We start from the raw sequence: 12966 nt of genomic DNA on the forward strand, positions 1-12966 counted from the left end.
TGTTGGAAGATCACACGGAGATAACCCAGGGCAGGTATGGCTAAGGTGCTATGTATGGGACACTTCCACCCAGATCTAAAGAATGAAGTCTTCAAATTGATTCTGAAAACTCTCTCAGTTTGTCAACTTCTCGTTAACACCTGTGCTTACCAGTCCTCTCCCCCATTCCCCATGAGATGCCCAACCAGCTCACCTGGTTGGACAAAACAAAAAAGAAAAAACTATCTAACTTTATGATTGATTTTGCTTAATTAGGTTTTTATGGATCAAGAGTGTATCTGTTTTTGTTTCTTTTCATCGTGAAAATTAAGGTGGTTTTTGGAGAAGACGCTGAAGTCTGAAAAACCAAAATACAAGTAGAAAATGTAGGTTTTGGAGGACTTCAAAATGCAGATGCTAACAGCCTGAACTGTCATATATTGACATGTTCAACCACCTTCATTTCAGAGTAAGACATAAACTAAGTGTATGTCTCAATACCAAGCCACAAACTGATAAATAACTTCTGCTAAAGGAAGTTAAAATACCATACATTTTGGAAGCCAGATCACACTTAATTTATAGGTGTTTTTATCCATCCTTCCTCCTCAAATTGTGACAATGTCAAGAAGGACTGCCATCTATTTTGAGGAAACAGAAGATAAATGCAGAAAGAACCTAAATGTTTCCCTTACTGTTCTCTAGTATAATCAGTTAATGAGAAAAACCACCTTTAACATTTTCTGGATGTTATGCACCAAGGCAAGACCTTGCATTAAATTTGATACATATTTGTTGAAATTCTTCAATAGACTCTTGGCAGAGACACAGAAATGTGGCTTTTACTTCACAGAGTCAAAGTTACTGTCTTAAGGGCTGTTAGGAATCTCACAGTAAACAGATTCTTTCCAGGGATTTGTTGTTGTTGTTGAGTCACTAAGTCGTGTCTGACTCTGCAGCACGCCAGGCTTCCCTGTCCTTCACTATCTCCCAGAGCGTGCTCAAATTCCTGTGTGTTGAGTCAGTGATGCCATCCAACCATCTCATCCTCTGCCGCTCCCTTCTCCTTTTTAAAACTGGATAGGAGGAATGTTCTTGAGTATGTGTGTATCCCCAGAGCCAGTTCTAATCTTCAGAGTGCATGAGATGATAGAGGTGGATGAATTTCACGATAGAAGGGCACTTGCATTGTTGTCACGACAAATAGCTACACCTTCGGGTATCTACTTCCACATCACTTCCTCCAGGAAGTCTCCCATCCCAGGCCAGGCTAGGTACCTATTAAGTATACTTCCACTGATCTTTTTACATCCTCAGTATCAGTGCTATATACGACCCTGCTGGTGGTGATCATTCATCTGTCGGCCCCCACCTCACACCAGTGGACTGTAAGGTCTGTGAAGGCAGGACAGTGATGTCCATAGGCTACCATGAATGTACACAGTAGGCATTTAATAAAAAATTATCACATAAATTAATATATGACAAGACTGTGGGATCATAAATAACCTAAAGTATTTAAAATTAATTTTCTTTGAAGTTGTTGTAGAGGCTACTTTATGGAGAAACATTTTCAAAGTTAACAGTGCAAGATATCATAATATCATTGTTACAATTTAAATATGACATTCATTCAGATTTCTCAATTAAGAAAATAAATACAGCTCAGACAGTAAAGAATCTACTTGCCAATGCAGGAGATGCAGGTTTGATTCCTGGGTTGGGAAGATAAACTGGAAAAGGAAATAGCAACCTACTTCATTATTCTTGCCTGGAAAATCCCATGGACAGAGGAGCCTGGAGGGCTACAGTCCATGGGGTCAAAAAGAAGCAAACATGACTTAGAAACTAAACAACAATAATGTTTTTTGAGGAGTAAATACAAAATAAACATGAAGGGAACACGTGTACGCCCATGGTGGATTCATGTTGATGTGTGGCAGAACCAATACAATATTGTAAAGTAATTAGCCTCCAATTAAAATAAATAAATTTAAATTTAAAAAAAGAAAATATTCTCCAAATTCTGCAAAACTAAAAAGAAGGAAATATGTGCACTCACTTCTGATCATGGTGGTTTACATGTCATAAGTCCTTTGATTTGATTATCACCCATTGGCTAGTGGGGAAGAGGAAGAAACCACCACATAAGAACCCTGGGAAACCAGCTGTCCACCCATCTTCCACTGCACTGGTTCTTAAAATGCTTTTGAGGTCTTCGAGAATGATCACCCATTTAAAAATTAGAGATGATAAAGTAAATAACAATGCAAGGTAATGAAAGAAAAGCATTTGAAACCATAATTATCAACATGCAGTATTTATAACATCCATCTACAATATAACATTTTATAGTAATATCAGCTCCAATACTGTGACCACCTGATGTGACAAGCCACAAGTCTTTTCTTCATTGGAAAAGACCCTGATGCTGGGAAAGATTGAGGGCAGGAGGAGAAGGGGATGACAGAGGATGAGATGGCTGGAGGGCATCAGTGACTCAATGGACATGAGTTTGAGCAAACTCTGGGAGACAGCAAAGGGAAGCCTAGCATGCTTCAGTCCATGGAGTCAGAAAGAGTTGGACATAACTTAGCAACTGAATGACAATGAACAATAATAGTAATATCTTTAGTATTTTATTCACTATATACTCATGTCCTACAATGGGGATCTTAGGAAATGTTTAAATGTCTCTAAATATGAACATGAGAGATAAATTATACTAGCAGCTTCTTTGCCAGTCTTCTGTGTCCCTGAAATATATTTTCAATACATGAAATCAAGAGGAATTTTCTGAATCCAAAATTCTGTTTATAGGAAAAATGTTTTTTATTTATGAATCCACATGCCTAGGTCCTACAATACACACCTGTTCAATGAGTCTAAAGAATAACTAAACTATCTTACAGTTACCACTTCCTAGAATGCCATGACTGTTCTTGGCCCAGCTATACTCCCTGATGCCCTTGAACTACCCTTCCATCACACTAGGCATTTGGAAACACACAGTTACAGCTTTATGTTGCCCATCTATAATTCTGAGGTTGAGTTTACTCCCACACCACACAGACTAGCCTTAGAGCTTTTATGGTAAATAATTTACACTAGAAATGCTGCATCATGAAATTGAGGGTAGGGAAATTGTTATTTAAGCAAACACAATCGATCCCAAGTCATCTTGAATTTCCCGGATCTTGCAGCCAGCTTGGAGGGTGCGGGTGGGAGCAGAGGGGCCTGAGGAGACTGGCCGGGGCATCATTCACTGCGGACCTCTCTCCCCACCACCCAGGTATCAATCAGGCTTACCCACCCACCCACCCCTCATCCTCTCCCCCTCTCGCTGCTTTTAGGGCCAGCTCTGTCTTTCATGTTTACACTCCCAATGTCCCCAAATCCAAATGGAAATCTGAGTTTCTGTTTGCACCAGGTGACTTTATTTGATGGATCATTTTTAGAGAGAAATAAAAGCCTTCAAGTGGACATGTCTTTCTCCTACTTCCTCATGAACTGAAAAGAAGGGAGATGGTAACCACTACAGAATAAGATGTACACTGTGTATCCGGGGCAGAGAGTCGGGCTGGGCAGGGAGAGGGCATCCCCGCCCTGGAGCTGCAGTCACAGTCCCAGAAGGTGAGGACCCACCCATGGAAAAGTGGTCCCCAAACAACGAAGTCGTCCGATTTCATCTCTGCCACCTTTCCGCCAGGCTTCACCCATGTGACTGTGTATAATTTGTGTACAATTTGGTTCTGGGTTATTTCTGCCCCTCTGATAATGACAGAAACTTTAACGATAGCAGCAATAGTAGTTTATAGTCACTGACCACTTGCTATGGGGCAGGCGCTGTACTCAGTGCATGGCCCGTGTTTATGGACCTCACAGCCACCTGGCGAGATGGTGACCACATCACCTTCACTTTACAGTCCAGGAAACTCAGACACAAAGAAGAACAACTTCCCCACAGTCCCCTGAGGTCCTAAGTTCACTCATACAGTAGATAGTATAAAAATTCTCATGAAAAATGTTTCTCCAGTAAAATGAGATATTGTCTTGGAAGAAATGCTGATAAATGATAGAAGCAGACAGTGCTCAACAGCCTTCACTGCAAGTGAACCAGGACAGCAAGCAGCCCTGGCCTGCGAGATTCTCACCCTGATCGGTCTCTCTTCCCCACCACCTTCCCCACCCCTATTCTTCCTCCCCCACCACCCCCGCCACCTGGGGCCAGCTCTGGCCATTAAAAACTAATTGTGTCCATCATTCTAGGAGCATGGACTCATCTGTATCAGGTCACCAGAGTTCTCTTTCAGCATGCTCTCCACCAAGGTCTGCCGATCACAGGTCAGGCCCAGACTGAGGGGCCTTTGCCCCGCTGCTGGACGTCAGACTCCTCTCAGTGGGCATGTTTGTCCATGTGCAGTGAGTTGAAAAAGCAATCTGCCTCCATTACCAGGGGCTGCGGGAAATACCACTTAAGGCTAATTTCTCTTATAATACATGCGAGCAGAAAGTGTGCATACAATCCAGAAGCTTTTAAACTACTTCCCTTAAGAGAAAATCAGAGAGTGGTCCTCACCCTGGCACAGAGGGCCAGGAGAAAGCTGACAACCTGGTCCAGGTTTTTACTTTCATTGTTGTATCTTGGGCAGATCCTGCTTTCAGAAGCTGGCAGAGGAGAGGAGTGTGACAGGGCCAAGAAGAAGCTGACACTACCAGACGCCACCCTCCAGAGACCCCCGGTCAGGGCTCACAAGGATGCAGGCAGCAGACAGGGGCCAGAAAACAGCTTTCAGAGGAGGGAGGCCAGTGTCCTTTCGAGTATTTTGTCTCTTGTTTCATAAGCATCAGCTCTTGCTTCCACAGTACCGTGTCCAGTGAAGACATAAAGAGGAACATAAATAAATGGACTTAATTTTAGGAGGATGGACCCGCCAGGTGACTCAGTAAACCTCAGGCTTCACCTCTGACCAGCATGACTTATGAAGCACCAAGTAGGGATGAAGGTTCCAGAGACAAGCCAGCGTGGGCTCTAGGAAGCAGGGCACCCAGGGGATGCTCCTCACTCACTCCGTGCTCACCCCATGTCATCAGGATGGGATGCCCAACTTCCAGACCCACAACTGGCCCTGGGTGTTCCCGTTACCTGCTGAGGTTTCAGATGCTGGGTCACGACATCAGGGCCCTTGTGCTTTGAGGATCGAAGGGCAGCAGGACAAAGTACCTCTGAGGCTTAGAATAACCTCTTGGTCAGTGGCTTCCAAGCTTACGAGATGAGAAAAGTTGGAATCCTAGGTGCCCCTCCCTCCACAGGAGAAGAAAGCAGCTGATTTGAGGGGTCTGACCCTCAGGGTAAAACAGATTGAACAATGAACCCAGCAACTGAATGAAGCAAAGAAAACATGCAACTCATCATGAGGACAAATCTCCAAAGCAGAGAAAAACATGGACTGAACACCAGAAGCTCTTACTTAAACCCTTGGAAATTACACTAATCCAGAGTCTTAGGAAGTGCAATGGGCTTCCCTGGTGGCTCAGACGGTAAAGAATCCGCCTGCCAATGTGGGAGAGCCAGGTTCAATCCCTGGGTTGGCAAGATCCCCTGGAGAAGGGAATGGCAACCCACTCCAGTATTCTTGCCTGGAGAATCCCATGGACAGAAGGGCCTGGCGGACTATAGTCCATGGGGTTGCAAAGAGTCGGACATGACTAAGAGACTAAGCTTGCATGCATGCAGAAAGTGCAGTGGAGAAAATAATCCCAAACTGGTGAAAAACAAGGGGTTCCACAACAAGGAGCAGAGCAATCAGAAAAGATCCTGGTTCACATGGCAGGGGCTCTGGCCATTCACTCGCCCTCTCAGCTGGGCTCCACCTCCATTCTCAAAGCCACCCTCCTCCCCATCTCCTCCACCCCTCCTCACCCCACCTCAGCTGCACGTGCAGACCGGGCGCTACAAGTCCCCAGAGAAGAGAGATCACGGGTGGCCCTGCTCTGCAGAGGCAAGACTTGGCCATCAGACTGGCCTCTGTGCAGGAACAAGCTGGGTCCCCATCTCCAGATGGATCCAGCCTGGAAGTGGGCAGCCACTCACCTCCTGAAACCCAGCCTGCACAGTCAGGTCGACTCTAAATTGAATGGGACCATGTGTATGGTGTGCCCTACGCAAAGGATACCAGAGCCCATTTGTAACAAGGAGAAAGGAGGCATTAATTAGAAGAGGGATGCAATGACAGGAGGGGCTCTATACAGAGTAGCCATCATCACTGCAAATCTTCCCTTCACAGTCCGGACAGCAAACGTTTCTTTCAATCAACAGCCTGCTTCAGCACAGCCCCTGAATCATTCAGACAGGACCTGCATCTCCCCCCAACCCTGGCTTCCCCACCCCGGCAGGTCCCTCACTGAGGCAGACAGACTGCTTCTACAGGCTCTGGCAGGACATGACTGAAACAGTCCAGTTTTGATGGAATGAAAATATTTTAGTAAGCTGCACAACACGTGTCTGAGGAGAATTTACAGAGGTGCCGCCCGCCACCCCCCCCCCGCCCCCACGATTTCCTCACTTACCTGGAAGTGAAGGGGGAGGGGCAGGGCAGCAGGTCCCCCTTCTGCACAATGGCATCTTTAACCAACCCACCAGCCGCCAAGCACTAACTGGGCTGGTCTGAAACAACCATTACTGCTGCCAGTGGCTGTTCACAGGGCTCTTGGGGGAAAGAACTTCCAATAGCTGGATATTTATAAAGGCTACCGTTGTCACCAGACTCATGGCTCAGATTCCTGAGGGATCCTGGGAGCTTTTGCCGTAACGAGGTTGAGGGCATACGAGTGTTAGACAGGGAGAGGAGTCGTTAGGAACACCAAATTAAACACGTATAAATGAGCACTCAGTGGTTTGGAGTCTGAAGACCACTTGAATGAGATGGGGAAGCCGGACGTGTCTGGGTTCCTTCATTTTAATTTGACAAAGTCTGGCACACAGAGGAGGCATTCAGACGGCACAGGCACTCTGTGCCTTTTCATTTGAAGTTTTGCTACTTTACATCTATGGATGCCAAAAGAAGGCAGAACGTCAAATTGGGATATCAAAACAGCGGAGTTTGTGTTTACAGCTCGGATGGTGTAATCGAAGCTGCAAATGCTAGAGAAACAATAACACGAATAAGGTGAAGTCAGCCCCAAATGAAAAGTCAGTGTTTCCATTACCAAGGGGACAGGGTTTTTCAAGAGTTTATATAACTTGATCATTAAAAAATGCTCCAGGCTGAAAACCTGGTCTGTGTCAACCTTGGACTAAACTAGTTTGCAAAGCTCTGAAGTTTGTTTGCTCTCCTCTTTTATCCCTTTTCAAGAATGTATGATTTTTAAACACTGCACATGAAGCTGAACAAAAAAACTCTGTAGACCTGGTGCACCGATGCTTTGCAGCATCGCTGTTTTTTAGGAGACACTGGTGATTTCTTTGTAGACTCACTCTCAAGGTGCTCGTGGGGCTCACATCCCTTCTCTAACTCATTCTTTTGCATCTCCCATCTCTGTGGTAACTTCCTCAAAAATACTGGACCTTCACATTGGAACATCCACTTTTGTGGAAATAAGCTTAAAAGTAGAATTTAACTTGTTCGGAATAAAGTTTATGGTTAGATTTCTATTACATTGACCTGGGTGGAAGAGAATAGAGCTTTTATATGGGATGTCAAAAAGGAAAGAAGGACAGTATGATAGATTTGGGCATGTCTAAGACACATCTCTGTGAAGAATAACAGCAGGAAGCACTGCGCATGAATAGAATGATCCCTAGAATATACGGTGTCTGGAAGCCCACACATTCAGCTATGAGGTTAGGAAAGGCAGGTCGACTCTCCAAGACTGTGCTGCAGGGCATGGCCAGTAAGAGCCATGTCAAGAGGCCAGATCTGACTGGTCTCTACTTTTACCACTGAGCAAGGCAGCCCAGGACACCATCAGGTTCCACCCAAAGGGTCTAAGTAATGTGGACTCTGGCCTGGGAAGACGGAGAAAACATGAAAACACTGTCTGTGTTTCGTGAAAACAAGCGTCTGTGTGTGTGCATATGTGAGGTGTGTGTGACGTGTGGGCTGTGTGTGGTATATGTGTGGTGTATGTGTGTGATGTGTGTGTGATGTGTGTGTGACATGTGTGTGATGTGTATGTGTGGTATGCATGTGAGGTGTGTGATGTGTGTGTATGTGGTACGTATGTGTGTGGTGTGTGTCATGTGTGTGTGTGATCTATGTGTATGCTGTATGTGTGTGATCTGTGTATGTGTGGTGTGTGTGTGTCTGATGTCTGATCTCTATGTGTGTGATCTGTATGTATGTGTGTGATGTATGGTGTGTGTGTGCTTTAAGCCTGTATGTCTTTCTGTCTCTATCTATACCTTATAGGAGAGGCTTCTCCACATATAGTAAATTCATTTGTAAATGTCAAAAATGGAACACAGCCTTAGCATTTCACATTTCATTTTTGTTTTGACCTTTGTAGAACTGTTGCAAATACTATTTTGAATAAAAATAGAAATACCTAGACTTTGGATCAGAGGAAATTATGTGTTCACATCCTAATCTAGACACCCTCCAGCACAGTTCTGTCTACAATATCACTCAACACCAAACAGTATTTGCAGACACAAGCAAGCTATATATTTGTAAACTCAAGTTTGAAAAATCTGATCAGTTGTAGTATATCTTGTGATTAAATACTTTCAGTGATAAAGATAACTTATTATTTATGAAGTACCCTTTTTTAAAGCAAAGAGATTTTATTTTCTACATTGCTATGGTATGAGTTATTACTCAAGAGAAAGCAAATAAAATTTTGATGTCAAAACATTATATATACAGAATATATAACACTATATAATTGGATTATGGAATCTCATCTGGATGCGATGTATCAAATAATTTTTCTATGTTCTTCCTCTCACACCTACCTTTTTTGCTTCAAATTCAGTTTTTATTGTGGGGAAAGTAGCAAGTTGTTCAGAAAATACTTACGGTTAAAAAATCCCTCCTTCTCACTCTGGGAATGCCTGATTAGGACCTACCCAAAGGATTTTTGATTCAGGAACAGTAAAAAATAACACTGGTAACACTTCTACTAAGTTCAAAAAGACCTGAATCTGGCCACGTGTAATAAATGCTTCTTATCATATTAATAATATAACTAAAGTACCATTATTTAAACATTGTATTTTATCAAGTTTTTAATAATGATGTGACTTTCATCAGACATTAAAACCACATTGTAACAATGGAATATTATTCAGCCATGAAAAGGGATGAAGTCCTAATATAGGCTACAACATAGATGAACCCTGAAAACATTACGTTGAGTAAAAGAAGTCAGACACAGACATAATGCAATTCTGTTTGGATGAAAAGCCCAGAGCAGGTAAATCCACCAGAGTCAGAGGTACATTAGTGGTTGCCTAGGAATGCGTGGAGAGGGAAAGAAGGATGTATGGTGTTCAGTGGTGCAGGGTTTCTTCTGGGGGTGATGAGAGGTTTCTGGAATTAGAGAGTAGTAGTGGGTGCACAACCTAAAAACCACTGAGTTGCATTCCTTAAATTGGTGAATTTTATGGTATATGAGTTCTAAGTCTTTTAAAAAAACATATCTTAATTCATAGATCTTAAACCAAGAATCACTTTGATAGGCATTATTATCCAAGGGCCTGGGCACTTAATAAAATGGCCAAAATGAACACTAACTTAGCTCTGTGAAGTTTAGCCCTCTGAAAGTTATGCAGTGAGGGATAATGAATAATCTATAACTCTGGATTTTATTAAAGAGTCTCTCACTACATTTATGCTAATATTCTTTGATCCATGAAGAATTTTAATCTCTTTTTATTTTCCTGGGAAGGGTTGGTTTACTTTTTTTACTTGTGCTTGCACTTATGAAAGATCAGGAAATTTCAAACCCACAAACGAGTTCCTCAGTGAAAAACTGACAACGTAAAACTATTAATTTAGTCTTTTCCAAACATCTCAGGATTTCTTCAGGTTTAACTTAAAACATATGGATTGTCTTCCATCTCTTTGAAATCCTTCTGTTTTTTTTTTTTCAAATGACAAACAAACGTTCTACAAAAACAGGAGTAGAATTTATCTGATAGTAGATTAATTTTAGAAAGATGATACTACCTAGATAAAGCATATATGTGTTGACCTTTTCAGATCAAAACCTTAAAATATAAGGTTTCGTGTGTAAGATATATCATTTTATTATGAATAGCAAAAAGTAATCCCAGTTTGAAAAAGAAACTGTCGTTTACTTTTTCCCCATAAAGATGAGCGAAATCTTACACTATGCTTTAGAAATGGATTGAGGTCACTGTTGTATAATGTTATTCAACTTTTATACTCTTATTTATCCTGGTACATACAGTACCTGTCTCATCTCACTAGCTGTAATGAAAGTTCTAGGGTCTGTATGTAAATCTCGATTTTTTTTTTTAGACTACATCCAGCCATAGTGTGTTACATACAGATTGGAGTCTAGTAGCTAATATGTGTTGAAGATGCATTAATTAAGGCATTCGCATTACCCCATTGTCAAGGCACACGAATTTCTTTGTATATATTTATAATGCCGTCTATGGGGTCGCACAGAGTCGGACACGACTGAAGCGACTTAGCAGCAGCAGCAGCATAATGCATGAGGTTGACAAATGACCAAAAACTGCCACAGTTTTTTTTTTTTTTTAGTGTAATCGTTGCCTAGATTTCTATGAATGTCACAACTCATAGCTTTGTTAGGCATGTTCACAGCATGATAAAAAGGCCCCATCATACTCACAGTTGTAACCAGGTGCGATGCGGTGCTGTGCCTCCAGACTCGCCAACGTGATGTGGAAAATGATGTGCAGCAACAGGAAGGAGAGACTGGTGAAGCACAGAGACTTTAACAACCGTCCCGTGTGTCCTGGGGAGGAGAGCAGGGAGACGTGAGTGAAGCTAGGATGACCACAAGCTCTGACCTTCCCACAAGTTCACACAGGAGATGTGTCTACACAATCTGTTCTATGCTTCCCTGGTGGCTCAGACAGTACAGAATCCGCCTGAAATGTGGGAGACCTGGGTTCGAGCCCTAGGTTGGGAAGATCCCCTGGAGAAGGGCATGGCAACCCACTCCAGTGTTCTTTCCTGGAGAATCCCCATGGACAGAGGAGCCTGACGGGCTGTAGGCCATGGGGTAGCAGAGTCAGACACAACTCAGTGACTAAGCACAGCACAGCAATCTGTTCTACAGAATGACCCAAACGTATATGAAATGTAATAGTGACTCTCTTAATTATTAGTTTAAAGCTAAAAGCAACTTATTACCTTTATAAAATTATATGATTAACACTGATTGAAAATGTGTTTATCACAGGATGCTTGCTTACGTGTTTGTGTGCCCAGGTGTGTCTGACTCTTTGTGACCCCATGGACCAAAGCGTGCTAGGCTTCTCTGTCCGTGGGATTATCCTGGCAAGAATATTGAAGTGGGTTGCCGTTTTCTACTCCAGGGGATCTTCCCGACCCAGGGATTTGAACCTCATCTCCTGCAGCTCTGGCATTAGCAAGGGGATTCTTTATCACTGCGCCCCTGGGAAGCCCTTATCATAGGATATGTTACCACAAAATGGAACCACTAAAAAGCCTCTGGTCCAGAAAGCTTTATAAGGGAGTTCTGCCAACTTTGAAGGAACAGATAATCCCTATCTTATAAAAGTAGTTCGAGAGAGTAGAAAAAGAAGGAAAGCTGCCTAAAACATTTTACAATTTAGAGTAAGTTTAATTTCAAAATTAAATAAGGCTAGAAAAGGGAAGGAAATTAAAAGGCCATTTCACTTATGAATAGAGACACAAATTATTTGAAAACAGTATTTGCTCACCAGCTGAAATAGCAAAGTAAAACACAACGCTAAGTGAACCAAGTCAAAGACAAATATCATATGACATAACTTAATATGTGGAAGCTAAAATTTTAAAAATGATGCAAATGAACTTATTTACAAAACAGAAACAGACTCACAGACTTAGAGAATGAATTTATGGTAACCAGGGAGAAGCGGGGGGTAGGGAGCAAGACAGTTAGGAGTTTGGAATCAGCACGTACAGAGATAACCAAAAAGGGCCTACTGTAAAAAAAGTTTTTAAAAGTAAAGTTCAAGGGAAATATATAGACAGTAAAAGGAATCTGAAGTTAAAAAAATACATCAAAATAAGCTTTGTTGCAGAAAAACAAATGTGGCTTAATAGTAACAAAATCTGTAATGTTAAGTCATACACTGGTAGGCTGATTTGATGATTTTGTTAATAGATACATAGAATAATTTCATTAAGTTCAAAATCTGTTTATGACAATATAATACTCTGAAGACTGGGAATAGAAGGAAATGGCCTTAAGATAATAAAGAATTTATACCATAACTAAAGCAAATATCTTGTTTCTGGTAGAACTGTGGACATAGTTGTATTAATATCAGAGAAATACCAAGGACACCTGAAACCCTCATCATTTATATCACTAGGTATACTGGCCAGTGTTGTAAGATAAGAAAAAGAAAGAAGAGTTGTAATAACTAGAATTATTTGCCAGTAATGTAATCAAATGGAATCATTTGCAGATGACTTTATCATCAATATAGGATGTCAAACTTAATCCACAGACCAATTATTAGAAAAAACACACAAAAATGATTCAGATGCAACATCGTCTTGCAAAAGTAACTATAGCTCCTCTGTGTTGGCAGTAATCAAATAGAAAGCAAGATATGGCATAAATTAGCAAACAAAACTATATTGTAATGGCTTTGTCAAGGTGTCAGTATAATGTAACACTGATCAAATGTTGCTGTGAGTTTAAGATACTGTTGAAGTCTGTAATGAACTGACTTTAACATATTTTTCCTTGATAATCTGGGTGGGCCCCTTCAATCAGTAAGTCCTGAAAAGAACAGATAATTGGCCT

At 41.9% G+C, this 12966-nt stretch overlaps 1 protein-coding gene across 4 annotated transcripts in view; it reads right to left on the bottom strand.

Moving 5' to 3' along the window:
• Positions 1-12966, bottom strand: part of PIEZO2 (piezo type mechanosensitive ion channel component 2) — a 256765-nt gene that overhangs the window by 155892 nt on the left and 87907 nt on the right. For all 4 annotated transcript variants that reach the window (XR_011252350.1, XM_069568658.1, XM_069568659.1 and 1 more), the window contains exon 3: positions 10807-10932. Coding sequence is in view for 3 of the 4 variants with exons in the window: in XM_069568658.1 (XP_069424759.1) it covers positions 10807-10932 (126 nt within the window). In the remaining variant the exon portion in view is untranslated. The remainder of the gene's footprint in view (positions 1-10806; positions 10933-12966) is intronic.

This window comes from Ovis canadensis, chromosome 23 (assembly GCF_042477335.2).
Source record: "Ovis canadensis isolate MfBH-ARS-UI-01 breed Bighorn chromosome 23, ARS-UI_OviCan_v2, whole genome shotgun sequence".
In the NCBI taxonomy this organism is placed as follows: domain Eukaryota; kingdom Metazoa; phylum Chordata; class Mammalia; order Artiodactyla; family Bovidae; genus Ovis; species Ovis canadensis.